Source organism: Gavialis gangeticus, unplaced genomic scaffold (genome assembly GCF_001723915.1).
Source record: "Gavialis gangeticus isolate Ggan-Ray unplaced genomic scaffold, GavGan_comp1, whole genome shotgun sequence".
NCBI classification, from domain to species: domain Eukaryota; kingdom Metazoa; phylum Chordata; order Crocodylia; family Gavialidae; genus Gavialis; species Gavialis gangeticus.
In genome coordinates, this window is record NW_017729016.1 from 8,178,178 (window position 1) to 8,197,457 (window position 19,280).

Sequence of the window (19,280 nt, forward strand, 5' to 3'; positions counted from 1 at the left end):
CAAGGATTATTTAAGTAGCAAAATAAATCTTCTAATAAATGTAAAAGAGAACTGGTCAAGGTTTAACTTATATCATCCAGTATTGCTCACATACCTGTTCCTGTTACAACTGGAAAACATTTTATTTAAAGTTCTTTGCAAGCATTTTAGTTGCCAGGGAGGCAAAGGTAAAATAAGGACCCTAACTCCTTGAAGGGCTCAGGCAGTTCCTGCTAGGATATAAATAGCTGATGTACATATGGAAAGCTATGAATATTTCTCTTCTAACAAAGTACATTTTCCTTTGGTGCCCAAAGGGATGTCAAACAAAAGTTTTTTCCATAAACATGGAGCTGTGACATAATTGTGTACTCTTAATATGTCAACTATTTGGCAAGACATGGAAGTAGCAAACATTTTGATCACTTAAACTGCCTTGCAGTTAAGCACAGTCAGCTAAATGCTGCCTTAATAAGCTAAAGGAAGTTCAACTAAAAAGGAAAATTGAATAGGGAAGAGTTCACTTACAGTGATGCTGGTGTCCTTTTTGCCCTTATGCGAGGAAGCAACCACAGCCAGATACTGAATGACCTTTTTGGTGTTTTCTGTTTTACCTGCACCAGATTCCCCTCTAGGGGAGAGAAGAGAAAAAACAAAACAAAACAAGACAAAAAACAGAAGACTATTAGATTCCCTCTATAATGGGCTGTGTTTGGGATAGTAAAAAAGGGCATGCACACTCCCCCAATCACACTTGGTCTTTCACTTCAGTCTCTCATTTGCCCCAATGTCACCTGAGTTCAACTTGCCAGGAATGCAATGTGACAGCTACAGCCCTGTTCCTTCTGTATTTTGACTGGACATTGGGCCATTTAAGGCAATTGTTTCTGCATTTTCAAATGACAGTTCATCTTACTTTGGCAGCATTTGAACATTTTATAAATGCAGGGCTGGGCGGGAGAGTGAGTCTGCCAGTATTTTAAGAACAAAATATATATCATTAACTACAAAATGGAAATAGCCATTTAAAAATATCAGCAATAAATAATAATAAGTTGTAACTTCTGTAACTCCAACCTGGAAATAACCTAATCACAAACTCAACTTTTATACAGATTTTAGTTAATGTGGGCATGACCCCATTACCATTGAACTCAGTTCAATGGAAACTTAAATTCAATGGAAACAAAGTTTGACCATCTGGGCCAGACCCTGGCCTCCATTAAGAATGTTATACATTGGGGTTCCCAACCCTTTTGTGCTAAGGACTGGCAAGCCACGGACCAGAAGTGACACCAGACCAGCAAGCCATGGACCAGCAGTGCAGGTGACTGGCATACTGTGGGAAGGTCGCCAACCATTTTTATACTCAGTATAAAAAAGGGTTGGCTGCCAGTCCACAGTATGCCAGTCCACGGTCACTTCTGGTCTGGCAGCCAGCCCTCCTGCGGACTGGCAGCCAACTCTTGCAGCTCAGTACCAGACCATGGCCCAGGGGTTGGGAACCCCTGATGTACATCACTTGCAAATAAAAATTTTTTTTGCAAACATCTAATAAAAGATATCACCTCTACCACGAATTCTGATTCTTTTTGCCTCTAGACCAATACAACTACAACCTGGATACCTGGCACATCACTTTTGAGTGACAAGATTCCCTGGTGTGGGGGAACCCCCATCTGGCCTAGAGCCGGGATCCCAGTTCCGCTCTGTAGCAAATGACTCAATAAAAATGGCTACGTGGGAACCAGCCTGGGATCTGGAAGCTGAGCTTGGCTGTTTCTGACGCCCTGCTAATAAAGATTTTGCATGCTAAATATTCAAGACATCTCTCTGTCTACTTGGCATAAAAAGTTCAACAAGAGGCACATTTGGCTCTACAATCAAAACTCTATGCCTGCTGGAACAACACAGTGCTACAGAGAGACATGAAACTACAAAACTGGTTCCCTCAGAGCTAGCTTGGGTAATGGAAGTAATACAGTTATATTCACATGATACTCTACCCAGGCTAATTAGCCATGCTGAGATGCAGGGTAAATTAGCTCAGGCCTTGTTACTCTCTGGTGCCTGAGTTAGCTTGTTTAAGGCTACTTTAGGCATCTAGATTTAACAAATTTTCATAGATTTCATAGATGTTAGGGCTGGAAGGGAAGTCAGATGAATCCAGCACGGTGAGCATCCAGGCGTTTCTTGAACATATCCAGAGTAGGTGCTTGCACCACTTCTGCAGGGAGTCTATTCCAGATTCTGGAGACTCAGACGGTAAAGAAGTTTTTCCTTATGTCCAGTCTAAAATGGTCTTCCAGCAGTTTGTGACTGTTAGACGTTGTCTTCCCTTGGGATGCCCTGGTGAATCGACGTTCTCCCCATTCCTGACTCACATCCCTTATATACTTAAAGGCTGTCATCAAGTCCCCCTTGAGCCTTCTCTTCTCCAGGCTGAAGAGTCCCATGTCTCTCAGCCTCTGTATCGTGCCATGAAGGAATACTCTTAATTCATTTTTATAAGGGGCTTAAAGATGCACGAGCTAGAAAAGAACACGGCTCCATCTTCCCAGCACTGTTGGGCTAGTAATCAAAAACATTAAACATATCCTTCTGCCACTAAACTATGCCCACCTGACTTTCAAATTCAGTACTATAGGGATTGATTTGAATGAGAAGGTAACAAGGTCACTTTTCAGAATTGATACACACTAAACGCCTTGTTCTCCCTTCACGAAGCACAATATAATATTCTCACTTTTTCTAAATTCTTTTAGCCCAGAATTTTCATGTCAGTGTTCTTTTAGCTTTGAAGTCCAAGTGAATGTTATTTATGCTTGTGCCTTTCACCGTACTGGGTCAATGCTGTGTAAAGGGAACTTTTTCTAAATGAGAATCAGGCCTCTCTGTCTCTGCATTAAGTGGATGGGGAAAAAAGAACAATACATTAAAAAGTCCCACTGAAATGTAGCTTGATCCTTTGAAACTGAAACTATTTAACTGCATCCATTAACGCTCTGCTCTTTTTCCTAATTAGGAAATATTGGAGTTAATTGTCTCTACCAAGAGAGCAGTGATAAGTGGACATAAAAATCTGAGTAAAATCAGAGAAAGATTTTAAAATGGGATGACATTGATTAAACCTTAGTAAGTCAGAAACAATTCCTTTCTAGGTACTACATGATGAGAATTGCTTCTCCTGGTTTTCAGAAGTTTAACAAAATTAATTAGGCCCAACAGCTTTCATTTCACTGGACTCAGGTTAGTTTGGACAGTTAAAGGATAGACTCATCCCTGTTTGAGCTTCAGAGCTGAAACATTTCCATGTTTTATTGATAAAAATTAAGTGTCCTGGGAAGCATTCCAAACTAAGCACACTAATTTGAAGACATTTGCGTACAAAGTTTTCAAATAAATCTACCTTACAACTATGCTCCTTCGGAAAAATAAAAACTTTCTTCAAACAAACTCGGGGCTTTGAACTGTTCCATTTTATGAAAGGTTATTTGCAGTTCATCACTACATGAATTGCATTTCCTTTCTCCCAGGGCAACAGTGCCCATCACTTGGCTTTCTCCTAAATCCCTGTGAATATTACCATATATGGCATCATTTTGCTTGTAATTATCCTACCATACTGCAATGCTTAAGTTACTTAAGATTTTGCTGTGCTTGCTCTCCTTAACCCTTTTCTCCACAAACCCTGGTAGTTTTCTTCTTTTCTGCAGATGCACTGTGAGACGTGTTTACTTTATTTGGAAATGGACAATGAAAAGTTAAGCCTGCTTCTAAATATCAAATGCTTTCACATGTAATGAAAAACAGATAGGATGGCAGAAGCTAGAAATCACTTAAAGACTTACAGAAACATCAGTCAAGTCTCCTGATAGAGGAAGAGGTGTTAGATCTTTGCTAGACCGCCAAGAAGACAGGCAGGTCTGGTATACTGCTATCCATTAAACAAAGCCAGCATCATCACAGCCTTTTGACTCTTCGATAAAATCATTAGATTAAAATTAGGGGGCAAACAAAATGGCTTAGATTTAACCCTTCCTAATGTCAGTGTCCACAGGGTGTCCAGTGAGGGTGAAGTTATATGTTACACCTAGACCAGAGGTTCCCAAACTTTTTCTTATTGTGTACCCCCTTCCAGATTTACAACCTGCCTGCATACCCCATACCAGCATGTTTTATATTTTAACCCCTTAAATGCCATGTATTATTACAATGAAAATTAAATCCACTGTTACACAATTTCTCCCACATGCCCTCCAGAGATGTCTTGTCCCCCAGGGGTATGTGTACCACAGTTTGGGAACCCCTGACTTAGATCATACTAAACCTGTGGAATGATTTAGTGGTGTAACAGAATATGTTGTAAGCAGTTGTGCATTAAGGGTTAATACCTTCTTTTTGCCTGCGTAGCTCTGATTTGCCCCTAGACAGCTGGTGAAGAGTGGGGTAGGTAGGAGCCAGAAAGGTTAGGCTCAATTCCTGCTCTAAGGAGTGGGGGAGGAGGGACTGGGGAGCTGGAAGCGGTGAATCCTGGGATTCTGCAAGACTGCAAATTTCTCATTTATCTCTGGGCACACTGAAATTACCCCAGCCCAAGGTAGGTAGTATTGTCCAGAAGTGCCTGAAGTGGTGTAACGTTGAGATGCTCAGAGGATACCTAGTATGAGTTAATAAGCTTTAATGTGTGGGCACTTGTATTTTAAGTTCCCTTAATATGGTCTAAACATAAAAAGTGTAACTTCACTCTAGATCTTGTTGCTACAACCCACTGAAATAGTGGTGGACCATTCTTGCATGTTGTTCTTCTGGGTGCTACTAAGCTAAAGCAGGATAGCACAACACTGCTCATGCAGACTTGCCCCAAAGAGCCACCTTCGAGAATCACTAGTTCTGGAATACAAAAACCACACTCTGTTGCTAGGCAGTGTCCCCGTGTGAACAGAGAAATTCATTGCAACCATGTCTTTCCCTTAGCTCTCTCCCCTCTTTAGTCAATGTAATCATCAGTCACTTACTCTACCCCAAGAACCTGGGCATTGTATCCCCAGTTCTATTTTTCCAGGCGGCCCATTTTTTGATAAGTATCTTTCATTAAGTATTTCTTGAACAATTAAGGCTTATGACCTATCTACCCCTTTCTTCTGAGGACCTGTACCAGGCAAAAATAAGCATGCCTTATTGTGGGCTATCCATTTCCAGAACCTATCACCCAAAGTCCGGTCACCTCTCATCTCATCTTGGTCCTGGAAAGCTAAACACATTATTTGCGTGTCTGATACATTCTGACATCATAAATCCCAATTCTTCATAGGAATGGGGATAACGCAATAATTGCAACTGCAAAAATTTAGCAACCCTAATTTGCTCAAGACAGTACCCAAATCATGAGTCTAGGGAATACACATTTTTCATCAACCTGTCATGCATATTCTTTCTTCTCAGTGAATTCTTTTCTTGTCAGAGTAAAACATCACTTAGATTCTCATTATTAAAAGGTCCCATTCCCTAATTGTTTAGTGTGGCTAAAACTTCCTTCCTCTCTAAGGTATTCTTTGATCTCCTTTTTCCGGTAGGAACCAAGTCTTATATTCCCTAGTTCTCAGCTGCATTCCAGGTCCTTTATAGGATACCACTCCAGCAGCTGTACTGCACTCACTGCTCCCTTGCTCAGGATTACACTGGCCCAGATGGGTTCCCACAAAATTGCAGGTCCAGTATAACAGCCCAGAGCCTCTGGTGAGAGAGGTGAACTGGGACCTAGCTAGGGCTCTCTGTGCTCTGAATTAGAGCTGGGCAAGCTTTCCAGTCAAATAGTGCGTTCAATGAAAAATGCAGATGAGGAGAGGGGGGAATAGTAATGGTGGAAAAACATGAAAGAGTATTTGAAAAAATGTCAATGGAAATCACGATTTTTTTTCACTTTTCAGTTTTGCTCTTGAGCTGAAAAGTCTTCTACCTGCACTGCTCTGTTATGGATAAACTGTCACTGCAGAAAGCCTCTTAGTCAGAGCAGTTCAAGGGTTTTCTAAATGACACTGAGGTGTGACTGGCTCCTGCTCAGAATATGAGGTGTGCAAAGGCATGAACGCCGCATGGCCCTGGAGGCTGGAGGGACATGGCAGGAGTGTGGCGGCGGCAAGCAGTGAGCTCCTGCAGGCGGCCGCAGAGCTGTTGGTGGTGGGGGTGGAGGTGTGGTGAGCATTGACCAGCAGTCGACGACCACTCGCAGATGCTGCCAGAAGCATTGGGGGCAGCCAGCAGCAATCACGGACGGCCCATGGATGCTGTCACTGGCATTGGCGGCAGCGACCTCCCGCAGGTGCCGCAGCAGTGTTGCCAGTGCCTTTTTGCAGGGGGTGCACTGCCACGCTCAGGGGGTGCACGTGCGTCCCCTACACATTGCCAGTGTGCAAAGGTAATGTGTAATGACCAAGCCTGGCACTGAGAGGCGCAACCTGGTTTGCTGAAACTAACAGGGAAAAGCTTGCTAAAGAGACCTTCTATAGTCAGAGCAGCTTCAATGCAGAGCTCCAACCCCAGCGCTGGAATTGCACAATTGTGGGAGAGAAGCCAGGCAGAAGAGCTTGCCAGCACTGGCTTTTGACTTTGAAGAGCAGAGACAGCAACCAGGCCTGGTAAGAAGAGAATGCTCTGTGGGTTGCTGAAGGGGGTGTTTGGGTGGTGGGCACTCTTCAATCTGAGGTGTCCTGGGTGGCTCTCCTAGTATGTGAATGGAGGGGGTGGCAAGGGTAGGGGCAATATGGGGTTTTGTGGGGTCTGCCACTTGATGGAACAGCCCTGTGGTGAGTAGGGGAGGAAGAGAGGCCACAGCCCCGCTCTAGCCCCCGCCCCCCACCTATTTTGGGAACTGACTGTAGGTGTGTAAATAAACTGGAAAATGCACTAGATTTGTAATGGAATATATTCAAAGTAAACACAGTTATAAAATAGTAAGTTGAACTGGAATAGTAACATGGCTCAAAGTCTCATAGTGCTCATTACAGTGTGTGCTGAATGGTTCTTTCTGTGGTTAATAATATGTAGCTGCTTTCTTTAAAATCCCTTGTTTTCACAAGTCCATAACTTCTCAAACATCTACATATTTAAACATTTTTTCCATGTTTTGGAAAAATGTGGTAGAAACATGAAGGGCATTATTTATTTAATTTGAGCAAAGCCCCTTTATCCAGTCCTGAGGTCTAGAATAGCAAAGTATGCAATCTAATAGTGTCCTGTGACCAGTGGGGTCCCTCAAGGCTCTGTCCTTGGACCCATGTTGTTCAACATCTTCATTAATGATGTGGACATTGGAGTCAGAAGCAGACTGGCCAAGTTTACCGATGACACCAAACTTTAGGGCAAAGCATCCATGCCAGAAGACAGGAGAGTGATCCATGCTGACCTGGACAGGCTCAGCAAATGGGCAGATGAGAACCTGATGGTGTTTAACACTGAAAAATGCAAGGTTCTCCACCTTGGGAGGAAAAACCTGCAGCATCTTTATAGGCTCAGCAGTGCTATGCTGGCTAGCACTATGGATGAAAGGGACTTGGGGGTCATCACTGACCACAAGATGAACATGAGCCATCAATGTGATGCTGCCTCCAGCCATATGGGCAAAATGCTCTTGTGGGTTACTGCTAAGACCCAAGTGCTGCTGCACCTGCCACCAAATTCTGAGCTTTGGGTCTTTGCTCACCCTACAAAACTGCAGCAGTTGTGGGGCCAGGGAAGGGTTAACTTGACTCTTGGCAGTAATACATCTCTCATAGGTCCTGCCCCTTCTCTGCTCTGTGTGGCCAGAAGCTATTCTTTTTGACAACACATACTGGATACCTTCTTCTGATGAAGCAGCATTGCCGTTGGACTTTATTACATTTACATTTCATGAATTGCTACACGTTAGCCTGTGCAATCTTAAAAGTTAACTTCATGTATTTGATCTTTTACAGCAAGTACAGATTCAAAAACAAACATAATATATCTGATGTATTTAATTTTAGCTGCCAGAAGTGTTATCTAACAGTCTGGGAACTCCTTAGCACCATAGCTGTTTTCAATTAATTAAGTTAAAAATATTGTTGTTTGAAAACATTACAAAGGTTGAGTTAAGCCAAATGAGATAATCTTTAGACCTTTGGGGGACAATCTTTCCCTGTGTGCTTTTATTGTTATGATATGGTATCTACAAACTAGGGGACAGAAAAGTGTCTGAGCTCTGATACCAATGCTTTGATCTATGACCAAATGGACTGTTCAGCAGGTCACTGCTCGCTCCAACCAACAGTGCCAGAGAAAAGAGCAATGCCTTAAAATGGAGTTACATTCAAACTTATGAAAATAACAGCAGATCTAACACACAGAGGAAAAACGCATTTGTTTTCCAAGAACTGGTTATTCTTCTTGGGCTTATTCTGTATACAGGGCATGGTGTGCTGCTTTGTCGTGGAAAGGATGAAAATAGGGAGCAGAACACTGGCTGTAGGGCCCATGCAGACATCAGGGATATGGAGCTCCTTTGGAAAATGCCTGTGGTCTCAAGACAGGCTCTTCAGAGAGGTGATGGGGTCAAGCATAGGTGGAGGAAGAAAAGATTATTTGGGGGGGATGAGTGTGCATGCACGCCCCAGCAGATAAGTCTGTGGGGGAAGAGGTGGGGGGTGGGGAAAGAGCCATGTGGGAGGGGGCAGATCGAGGCCACAGTGGTGAGGGAGGGAGAAGGGCAAAGGCAGGAGCAGGGGCTGGGGTTGAGTCGGGCCTGGCCGGGCTGAGTGATGGGACAAGCGGAGGCCCGGGAGGTATGTGCCCCCTGATCTGTGTGTGGGGCAGAGGTGGTTGCCGCTATATGCTGCGCTTTTAGCCCCACTGCCCCAAGAGCCATGTGTATCCCACTGCTCGGCAGGCAGTAGTGGGATGCAGGCGGCATCACACAGATCTCGGGGCAGTGGGGTTCAAAGTGCATTGTGCAGTGGCAGCTGCCTCCACCCCACACACAGATCAGAGGGCACATGCCCCCCTGGGCCTCTGCTTGTCTCACCACCTGGTTTGGCTGGGGCCCCCCCTCAGCCCTTGCTCCTGCCTGTTTCTCACTCCCACCCTCACCGCTGGAGTCTCAATCTGCCCCTCCCCCCAACAGCAGTGAGGGAGGGAGTGGGGCCAGGGCAGGGTAAGGCACAAGACAGAGCTGCAAGTTGCTCTTCTGGGTGGCATGGGGAGAGGGTGGTGGCACCTGCCACTGTGCACACCCTGGGAGGGCATGGGGGACATGTGCCCCAGATCTGTGTGCAGGGCAGGGCGGGCTGCCACTGCAGACTGGGACTGGGGGGCTGTGCTAGGCTTTTCCTGGTGTGGGGCTGGGTCAGGATGCTCTCGGGGCAGGTGCTGGTGGTGCTGGGAGGGAGGCTATGGTGAATTTTGGGGTAGCTGCAGCCCCCTCCCATAATCCTGTTCCCAGCACTGCCACCACCAGCCCTGAGCACAGCCTGCCCCGGCCTCCCACTTCGAAAAGCCCCTGCACCACCCTGGCCCCAGCCCAGAGCAGCAGCCCACGCTGCCCCATGTGCAGATCTGGGGCACATGCCTCCCGTGCCCTCCTGGGGTGTGCATACCTGCAGAAGCCGCCCGCCTCCCAGACGAGCTGCTCACAGTTTCATCTCACGCCCTGTGCAGTACTTGCCCCTGGCCCGGGCCCAGCTCCACTCCCTCCCTCACTGCTGTGTGCGCGCCCCTCTCCAACCCTGCCTCAGCCACCAGGAGCCTGTGCCCGGACTGCCTTGTGATCTTACCCGCTGCCCATATTTGGGGGGGCTAAGTCTCGTTAGCCCCGGCTTTCCGCCACCTATATGGGGTCAAGGAAAATGGGAGGTAGGTCAGAAGAAGGGCTGACACAAAAACTAGAACAGTGAAAATACATTCCTGAGGTGCTCAAAACCACAGGAAACCCCTCTCTTAGTGCACAGATATATGAGCTAATACTCACACAGAAGGTTGTTAGAAAGTTCATAGGCATATGTTGTAGTCCAGAATGTAGAACCTAGTTGTAGGGGAGCATTTCAGTTTTACTGTTTAGTCATAAATACAAACTAACTAAGAGTGGGACAATAAAGAAGCACAGTGACCAAACTGAACTGAGGGACTGAACTGGACACAGGGACTGAACTGAGTGGGGTAAGGAATGGTAAAAGGCAACAGGCCAAACTCAGAACCAGTTCATAATATACTGTGGACAAAACAGATAAATCTAGGGAACATAGTGAATTAAGAAGCAGTGTGAAAATCCAGGAGGGTAGAAGAAAGTTGGAGAATCCTCAGCCGAAGCATAATTAAGCACAATAAGAGGCAACAATTATGAAAAAAATTCAAGAAACAGGAACCAACTATTGTGACTGCTCAAGGATTTGCTCAGAGATTTAAGAGTAAAGTGCCAAGACAGAGACCAACGAATAATTGGGAGAAGCATATCGGCTACAGGTTTATCCTATGATAGTAAGGAGCAAGAGTGATGTTGGATTGCATTCACAAAAGACTCATACCAGAAGTAAAAGTCCCTTTGCCAAAGATTTCTCAAAAGCTTGTACCATAACTATTGTATGTAATCTAAGACACCACAATACTAGAAAGAGCAATGGTAGGAGCTTGGAGAACAACAGAAATGATTAGGATGTTGGAAACCAATTTACAGGGAAAAATTAAGAGAGCCAAAAAAGTGCTTGGCTGTTGAACAATAGCAGAGAACATTTTAATGTTGTCTATATGTTTTGTAACAGTTGTAATCACCAGGGATAGAGAGGGATCATACCGAGCAGTATGAATGAAGGGCATAGGTGGTGGAAGGCTGGGGCTAACGGGGCTTAGTCCCCTGAAATGCAGGGCAGAGGGTGGGGCTACAAGGCAGCCAGGCTGTGGGCTATGGGTGACTGCAGCAAGGGTGGGGAGGGGCGCACATGAAGCATTGACAGAGGAAGTGGGGCTGCAGCTGGAGCTTGGGCAGGGGCAGGTGCTGCACAGCTGGGGCAGAATGCAGGACGAAGCCACAAGCAGCTCATTCGGAGGGCGCAGGTCCTTCTGCTATGTGCCCCCTGGGAGGGCATGGGGGGTTTGTGCCCCCAGATCTGTGCATGGGGCAAGGGTGGGCTGCTGCTGTGGGCTGGGGCCAGGGCAGTGCCACCTCCTTTCCAGAAGAGGTGATGACTGGGTTGCGCTCAGGGCTGGTGGTGGCAGCCCTGGGAGGAGGGTATGGGGGGATGAATGTAGTCACCCCAAAATTTGCCATAGGCCCCCCAACCCTCCCTCCCAGGGCCACTGCCACCTGTCCTGAGTGCAGTGCAGCCCAACCCCCTGACCAGGAAGAGCCCGGCACAGCCCCCCAACCCCAGGCTGCAGCAGCAGACCACCCTCACCCCACATGCAGATCTGGGGCACATGCCCCCCATACCCAATTGGGGATCATGGAGCAGAGGGAGCTCTCCCTCCCCTTCCCTCCACACTGGGAGCCCCCCAGACAAGTTGCTCATAGCTCTTTCCCATGCTCCATTCTGGCTGTGCAGAGCCTGCTCTTGCCCCAGCTCCAGTCCCAGTTCCAGCTCCACTTACCTGCATGGGGAGGGGAGCAGACTGAGGCCTCAGTGGTGAGGGAGGGAGTGGGGCACAGGCAGGAGCAGGGGCTGGGGTGAGTGGGACCCCGGACCGGCCAGGTGGTGGGACAAACGGAGGCCCAGGGGCACGTGCCCCCCAATCTGTGTGTGGGGCGGAGGCAGCTGCATGCTGTGCTTTGCTCCCTGCTGCAGCTGCCCCATACCTCCTGCCTGACCAGCGGCGGGATGCACATGGCATCCCACAGCTCTTGGGGCAGCAGGGCTCAAAGCCCAACATGTAGTGGCAGCCGCCTCTACCTTGCACATAGATTGGGGGGGGGGCATGTGCCCCCCAGGCCTCCACTTGTCCCACCACCCGGTCCAGCTGGGGCCCTACTCACCCCAGCCCCTGTTCCTGCCTGTGCCATGCACCCTCCCTCACTGCTGGGGCCTCGATTTGCCCCCTTCCCCATGGTCCTTTCTCCTCCCCCTGCCCCACAGACTTACCTGCTGGTGGGGGATGCATGCATATGTGCACATGTGCTCAGTCCCCCCAAATAATTTTTTCCCATTCTGCCTATGATGACGGGTTACGGGTAGGTGAGCTGTGAAAACATTTGGATTAAACTGATGGGTAAGGGAAATGATTTTGGTAACAGCATTTGGGATGGATCTGGGGATGACTAAAAGGTTCCAAACAGAGGAAAATGTAGCATTGGAGACAGAGGAATAAGAACCTGGACAAGCAACATGTCCAGAAAAGAAGGGCCAGATTTCTGTAATATGTTGAATGTATTTTGAGCTGTTAAGCAATGGAATAGCTTTCTAAGAGAAGTAGTACAAGCTTCAGAGAATGCAATAACTATAAATAAAGAACACAACCTCTGCCTCAGTATCAGCAACTATATTGGCTAGCTTGCTGAACTACTAGAAAGACAGTATTCTCAGAGGGAGAGACAATGCAGTGGCAATGAGAAAAGGAATCTCTGACAGTCTACACTAAATCATGCAGCCCAGGCCCACCAAGCACAAACATCAGCAGAACTTTTAGAAGCATCCAAAGATATATTTGCATAAGGAAACTGACACTTGTGACAAATGTATATTAAGTGATTGCAATTTATGTATCAAAGCTTGGAGATTTTGCATATATGGCTATTTAGATATCTCAGAAGATAAATTACATAAACTCCTTGGTCATTGGGTATTTTAAGCAAAATGACAACTTCCAAGAAATGTAATGATCATAAAATAATGTGTATTGCTTGCACTTCACTGTTGTTTAACAAAAAGAGTGTTTTTTTCTGTAAAACCAAATATGGTCAACAAGGCCAAAAAAGTGATAATAGTTACACTTCTACACATACATTTTAGCTCTTGCATTTCTGTACAAGGAGGTATTAAGAGGTAAGCACTGTTTTGAAGGGCTACTTTTCTTCCCTTGATGGTTTGCCAAAACTCAGTAAGCGGCCTTCTGCCCGAAATAATTGCCCGCCTCTGTGCTAGAGCATACCTCCCTGCTTGGCTGGAGTAGACAGCTTGGGCCAAGGCTAGCCCAGCCATCCTGCAAGGGGGACTTGCAGAAGAGGTGCAAAGCATCCTGGGATGCTTGTGGACTGTGAGTTAGCTTGAATTTGGAGGGGATCTGGGACAAAATTTCAATAAATCAAATTAACCTAAATCAGTTAAGTCTGATAATCTGATTCATCCAGGTTTATCTTAAACTGGTTTTGACCATTTTCAAAGTGGTTTATATGCACTGAACTTCTGTTGTGTTACAGATTTGAACTGGTTTCTAATCACTTATACCAGTTTATGGGTAATTTCTGTCCTTAAAGAGCAGAACAACATTTAAATCTCCGTACTTGTGTACTATGGATGAGGTCTGATAAAGGATTTATTTCCTTTCCACTGGATTGTGTGAAATCTAACAATGTGTTCCAATTTTGGAATCCAGGAGTGAAAAAAACCCCAAACTCCTTCCCCCATGTACTTAAATTATCAGAAACCAAGATTTCTGGGACTATAGATAGATTTATCAAAGGCAAATTTTCCTCTCAAAAATGCAAATATTCAAAAGTAAGATGAAGACAGAAGAAAATGGAAAAAAGTAAAGGAATAGAAGGGGCAAATGGATATAATAAATTAGGCTCCATTAACACTAAAAGCTTTGTCCAGGGAAAATGCAGGAAGTGGACAATTTTTATCGTATAACTGACATTATAAGATTTTTGTTAGGCCATGTTCTTAGTTGGTGTAAAACTAGGTAGCTTTGAAGTTATAGCTAAGCTGCTCTACCCCATTTTAGGAGATGGTCCATATTTTTAACTGTTCTTAGCTATAGGATAAAGGCATTCTTGGGAGCAATGCTTCTGTGAAGAAGTCAGTCATTTTCCAGCCCCTATAAAACTGGTGAGCAAAAGTACAATTTTGTAAATCAGCAATGTAAGTAGATGAATTCTCTTCTCTCCCCCAAAAACAACTCAGTCCAGGTTTGAATTGATTTCTACCATATGGTAGTCAAAACTTTATTATAAGAGCTTGACTTTCTTCCTGTTTCTAATATAATCAACATGTGTGTCATTTCTGCAAATAATAATAATTTTTATTGGTATGGAAGCAAATCCCTTCCCTACTGAGACACTCTGGATACTGCCTAGGACAATAAATATGCAGTCTATTGCAATAAAAACATAATTAAAATAATTTTCATCGACACTCAAGTCTATAAAACCAATTGAGCACCTGTAGTGTGATATGACACAGAGATAATCACAAAGAAGAGACCAAACCTAAGGCATCTTGGCAATACAACTAAAAGAGGTCTCAGAGAGTAGCAGGTTCTATACATTAGGACCAGCTGCAGCAAAATCACTTGGAGCCAACATGCAAGAATAGGACCCCTAATGACAGGTAATATTGGAGGACAAGCCAGTCAAAGCCCAAAGAAGAGGTCTTGAGAAGAAGAAGGTCAGACAGATTTGGGCTTTAAAAGATGGTAGTATAAGTCTACTTTCTAACCAGGCACTGAGCCCAGTAAGTGAATGAACTTACTTGCCTTCTGTCTAGACTTCGAGCAACTGAGGAGTCCTGCTACAAAGGAGTTAGCAGTAATCAAGCCTTTTTTGAGAATATTTCTCAGGACAAGTACAGCAGCAGCCTGTATCCAAACTACACAAAGTTGGGTGGGGAATACAGCTGTGCAAAATTTTGACGGGTGTTTCATTTCAAAGATGTTTTGATGTGTTTCAAGCTCAAAACAGCAAAATTGAAACAAAACAAAAAGCTTTGAAACAGCTTCAAAATTAAATGAGGGCGCTCAAAACATTTCAAAAGTTTTGAAACATTTGAAGTTTCGAAGCCGGGCTTGCTTGCAGCTAAACAGAAACCAAGGAGAGGGTGGGGGGAAGGACTGCTCTGATACTGACATCTAGCTCCCTGTTCGATTCCCCACCCCTCTGACTGCTTCCTTTAGCTCTCTGATTGCTTTCCCAGCTCTTCCCAGGGGGGCGTGCAGGCCCCTGATCTGCATGCGGGGTTTCAGCAGGCTGCCACTGCAGGCTGGGGCAGCCTGCTGAAACCCAGCATGCAGATCCAGGGGCCGGCGCCTCCTGGGAAGAGCTGGGGAAATGATCAGAGAGCTGGGGGAAGCAATCAGAGAGCTGAGGAATTGAACAGGGGGCAGGAGAATTGAACCAGGAGTTCCCAGTTGGATTCTCCAGCTCCCTGCCCTTTCCCCCAGCTCTATGATCACTTCCCCTAGCTCTTCCCAGGGGGCGCAGACCCCTGGATGATGTGGGATGACAGCAGGCTGCCACTGCCAGCTGGTGATGGTGGCGGCTCTGGGCTATTTCCCCAGCTGTCATCAGCAGCCTGCTGAAACCCTGCACACAGATCCACTGGGCCTGCGCTCCCCAGGAGGGCTGCGGGACTGTGCCAGACTCCTCCAGGTGGGGTGCGGGCCCCCGGATCTACATGTGGGATGACAGCAAGCTGCCACTTCTGGCTGGGGCCAACGGCAGCACCAGTCTTCCTGGCACTCAGTGCTGTGACCAGTCTGGCACAGCCCTGCAGCCCTCCTGGGGGGTGCGGACCCCGAGATCTGCATGCAGGATAAGCAGGCTGCTGGCAAGTGATACGGGTTTTGCTTTGAACAGTTTGAGGTGCAGTATCCCAGAAACCCCTGCACCTATCTCCTTGACACTCGACAGGCTTCATGGCCTCAGAAGGGGCTACCATCCTTGTAGTTTTCATCTGAATCAGGCAAGAAATGACAAAGTTATAGGCGTTTTCATGGTTCCCCATTATAGCCTATGGGCGAAACATCAAAACAGCACTGAAACAGTGAAACAGTTTTGACGAAACAAAACGGAGCAGTGCTTTGAAACAGCAAAATGAAACACTGTCCCTTTGAAACAGGAAAACAGAAGTTGAAAAGAAACGGTGCTGTTTCACACAGCCCTCGTGAGGAACAAACAAGACAACAGAACATCACGTGCTTCGGTACAACACCACGAAGGGCTAGCGAGGGAATGCATCCGTGACACTTTCCATCCCCCTTACACAGAGCTTTTAAGATTCCTTGTCCCTCCATCATGCACGTACTGTCTCTTTAGACTTCTGTAAATTTTAGATTTCCTGATGTCAAAACATCATTTGAATTATTAATCTTGTGCCTTTAACACTTGCTTTCTCATGCAAGTACAAACGCCTTATACTTGACCAGTGCTAAAATAGCTAAACCCCTTTCACTGAAGATTTGAACCCAAGCTCACTGAAGGCCAAGAGTGTTTATTGATTGGCTTCAATAGGCATTGAATTAAGTTGTGACTGGAGACAGGCACCGAAAAATGAAATATATTAAACCAACAATTCTACTTACGTGCACAGAATGGACTGGTCTTCTCTATCTGTGAATACAGAGAAAAGCCAAAGATTACAGAAGAATACAGAATGACTTGTAATTTACAGGGAATTATTTTAAATCAACATAAACTGCCTAGACCTCTAAATTCTGATCTCAGTTAATTCTCCCTAACACTTAAGTGGGAATCCCTAATGCCTGGATTCAGTGCAAAAAAGTGAACAAAAGGTCAACAGTTTACACAAGTACCAGTACTTTTAAAAAAAATGCAGTTAGAGATGAACTGTAATAAGAAAAGCACACAGATAAAGATCTGTATAAGAGGATTATATTAGAGAAAAACTCAAGCCTCAAAATGGAGTTTGTACTACACTTACAGAGTCCTGATGGAAACCCCCTTAAAAGACCAAGTGAATGACTTGATAAATAGGCATAAAAAACTGGAATGATAAAAGTAGGTCATACAAAGATTTAGATTTCAAAGGAGCTTGAAAGGCAGGAAGTACAATTACCTAAATATTTTCCTAGTTTCATGTGTGATTTAGAGGGGACTTCTATCAGGAAGGAAGACAACTGAGAAAGGGGAAGCAACAGGATGAATGGTAAAAGTTATGGGAAAAAGGCCAGGACAGCAGGGAGCAAGACTGAAAGTTAAGTACAGAAGAGTCTAGAGTAATTTAGCTATAGGAAGGGTTGGTGATGTTCAGGAACAGGACAGAAGGGGACACTGAATTAAACTGGAGGACCATAAGAAAGAGTACAAAATGCCAAAGGCACAGAGGCTGAAATGTGCTTTTAGCTGATAACAAAACCTGGAAATCACCTGTCAAATGCTGAAGTCAAAGGAAAATATGACCTGGAGATTCCCCTAGCAAATCTCTTTGCTGATTATTCCCCAGGAACCACAGCTTACACTAACTGCACTATAAAAATCTGAACTTCATCTTTCATAAATAAAGCAGGAAGCCAAATCAACAATAATCCAGATGTGACCACAAAAAATATATACTTAGTCTAATAATTTTTCTGAGAAAAACTGATCAATATGGTACAATAGCTAGGACATAAAATGTACTATAAAACTTTAGGCTGTCTATAGATGTGTGGAGATGCTGCTCTGAAGTGCTGTAATTACAGCACCATTGGCGATGTTGCGGGGGTGCACATGCACCCCCTGAGCTTGGCGATGCATGCCCGGCAAAAAGTGCTGCCAATGCTGCCAGCGGTGCCTGTGGGTGGTCACCACTCTTCACCTCCCCACCTCGCCACTGACGACGTCTGCAGGAAGTCCCCAATCATCACTGGCCACTGCTGCTGCTGCCTGCAGTGTCTGAAGGTGGTTGCTGACCACTGGTCAGCGTTTGCCACCCCATCCCCTCCACCGCTGACACTGCCACCCGCAGAAGCTCCCTGCTTGGCCCGCTGCTGCCACCTGTGGGTGGTCGCCGTGCCCCCCCAGCCTCCAGGGACACGTGGTGTTCATGTACAGTGCACTGGAGCAGAATCGATTCCTCAAGTCTGCTGGAGAGTGCTAATTAGCACTCTCCAGCAGCCTCCATGTCTCATATATTCAACATCCCTATACTTCAAAATGGCAGTGGGGGTGCTTTAACTAAAAGTCATTGAACAAGCTTTAGTTAAAGTGTCCCCCACCTCTGCCATTTTGAAGCGTGGGACACTGAATACATAAATCGCTGCAGGAAACACCATGAGTTACAACAATCCCCCCAGAGTCAACAGACATTTGCTTCTGGGTCCTGAGGGTTGGGGAATCAAACTGCTGTTTAGAGCAGCTGCAAGCCTGCAGCCATACTCCCTTAGCAATGCCCTTCCTTCCTCCCAGCTTCGGTGCTGTTTTCAGATTGGGAGGGGGGAAAGGGAGTGGAAGAAGCTCCGTTTTGGAGAGTCTTCATCTAAACCCTCATGCAATGAGGGTTCAGATTGTTGTGGGATCGGGACCTTTTAAAAGTGCTCAGCAGCCATGCACTTGTGTTTGGTCATAACTGTAGAGCACTTTCAGGTGCTAGATCAGGCAAAAATTGTCACTTCTGTCTGTGCCTTGATTATCTGCACCCAGCCCACTGGAACATCTTGAAATTTGGAGACTACAGTTTTGGGGAGAGATCATCAAAAACATCTCTAAGATGGGTTATTTTTAAAACTCAGATTTCAGAACTCTTAGGAAGATTCTGGAACAAGAAACCACATCACATGATATTGCTAACCAGTGGTAAGGCCTAGGGGGGCCTTAGTCCCATTACTGTCCCCAAGGAAGAAGCCAAACAAACATCCTAGATTGTACAAGCGCTTACTGCATAGTGTGGAAATATTGTCCATACTTGTTGACTATGACCACAATCATCAAACATCAGATGATTCCCACAATCATCAAACATCCCACAAATCACAATTTGCAAAGAACAGGCTAAAATATTGGGTGAGCAATTTGCACTATGTTGCCCAAAGTACAATTATAAGAGAAGAGTCTATCAGAGTCCAAAATATTAAGATGTAGCTTCAAAATTCAGGATTATGTCCTTAGCAATTTTACTCCTGCAGTATACATCCCAATGTGTGCACTGAGTGGCAGCAGTAGATCCCGAGAATCTTTTTCTTCCATAGAATACATATATATTCTTTTATATTGCCTGCACGACTTGTCTCAAGCCAAAATTTCTCTATAGTGTTTACTATCTTAATGGTGCATCACAAAGCACTCTCTATAATCCAAAGAAATTTCCTAATAAAGTTACTGTCAGTTTACCAATAAAGTCAATGAGAGAATTGCTTAAGTCAAGAGCAATGCAAGGTCATGGTTGGCAGGGCTAACCGGACCTTGTCGTGCATCCACAGGTGCATCT

At 45.5% G+C, this 19,280-nt stretch overlaps 1 protein-coding gene across 2 annotated transcripts in view; it reads right to left on the bottom strand.

Annotated features, from left to right (window-relative positions):
• MYH11 (myosin heavy chain 11) overlaps positions 1-19,280 on the bottom strand; it is a 96,577-nt gene that overhangs the window by 48,803 nt on the left and 28,494 nt on the right. For both annotated transcript variants that reach the window (XM_019512816.1, XM_019512818.1), the window contains exons 4-5: positions 16,438-16,465; positions 508-610 (exon numbers count right to left, since the gene is read on the bottom strand). In XM_019512816.1, coding sequence (XP_019368361.1) covers positions 508-610; positions 16,438-16,465 — 131 coding nt within the window. The remainder of the gene's footprint in view (positions 1-507; positions 611-16,437; positions 16,466-19,280) is intronic.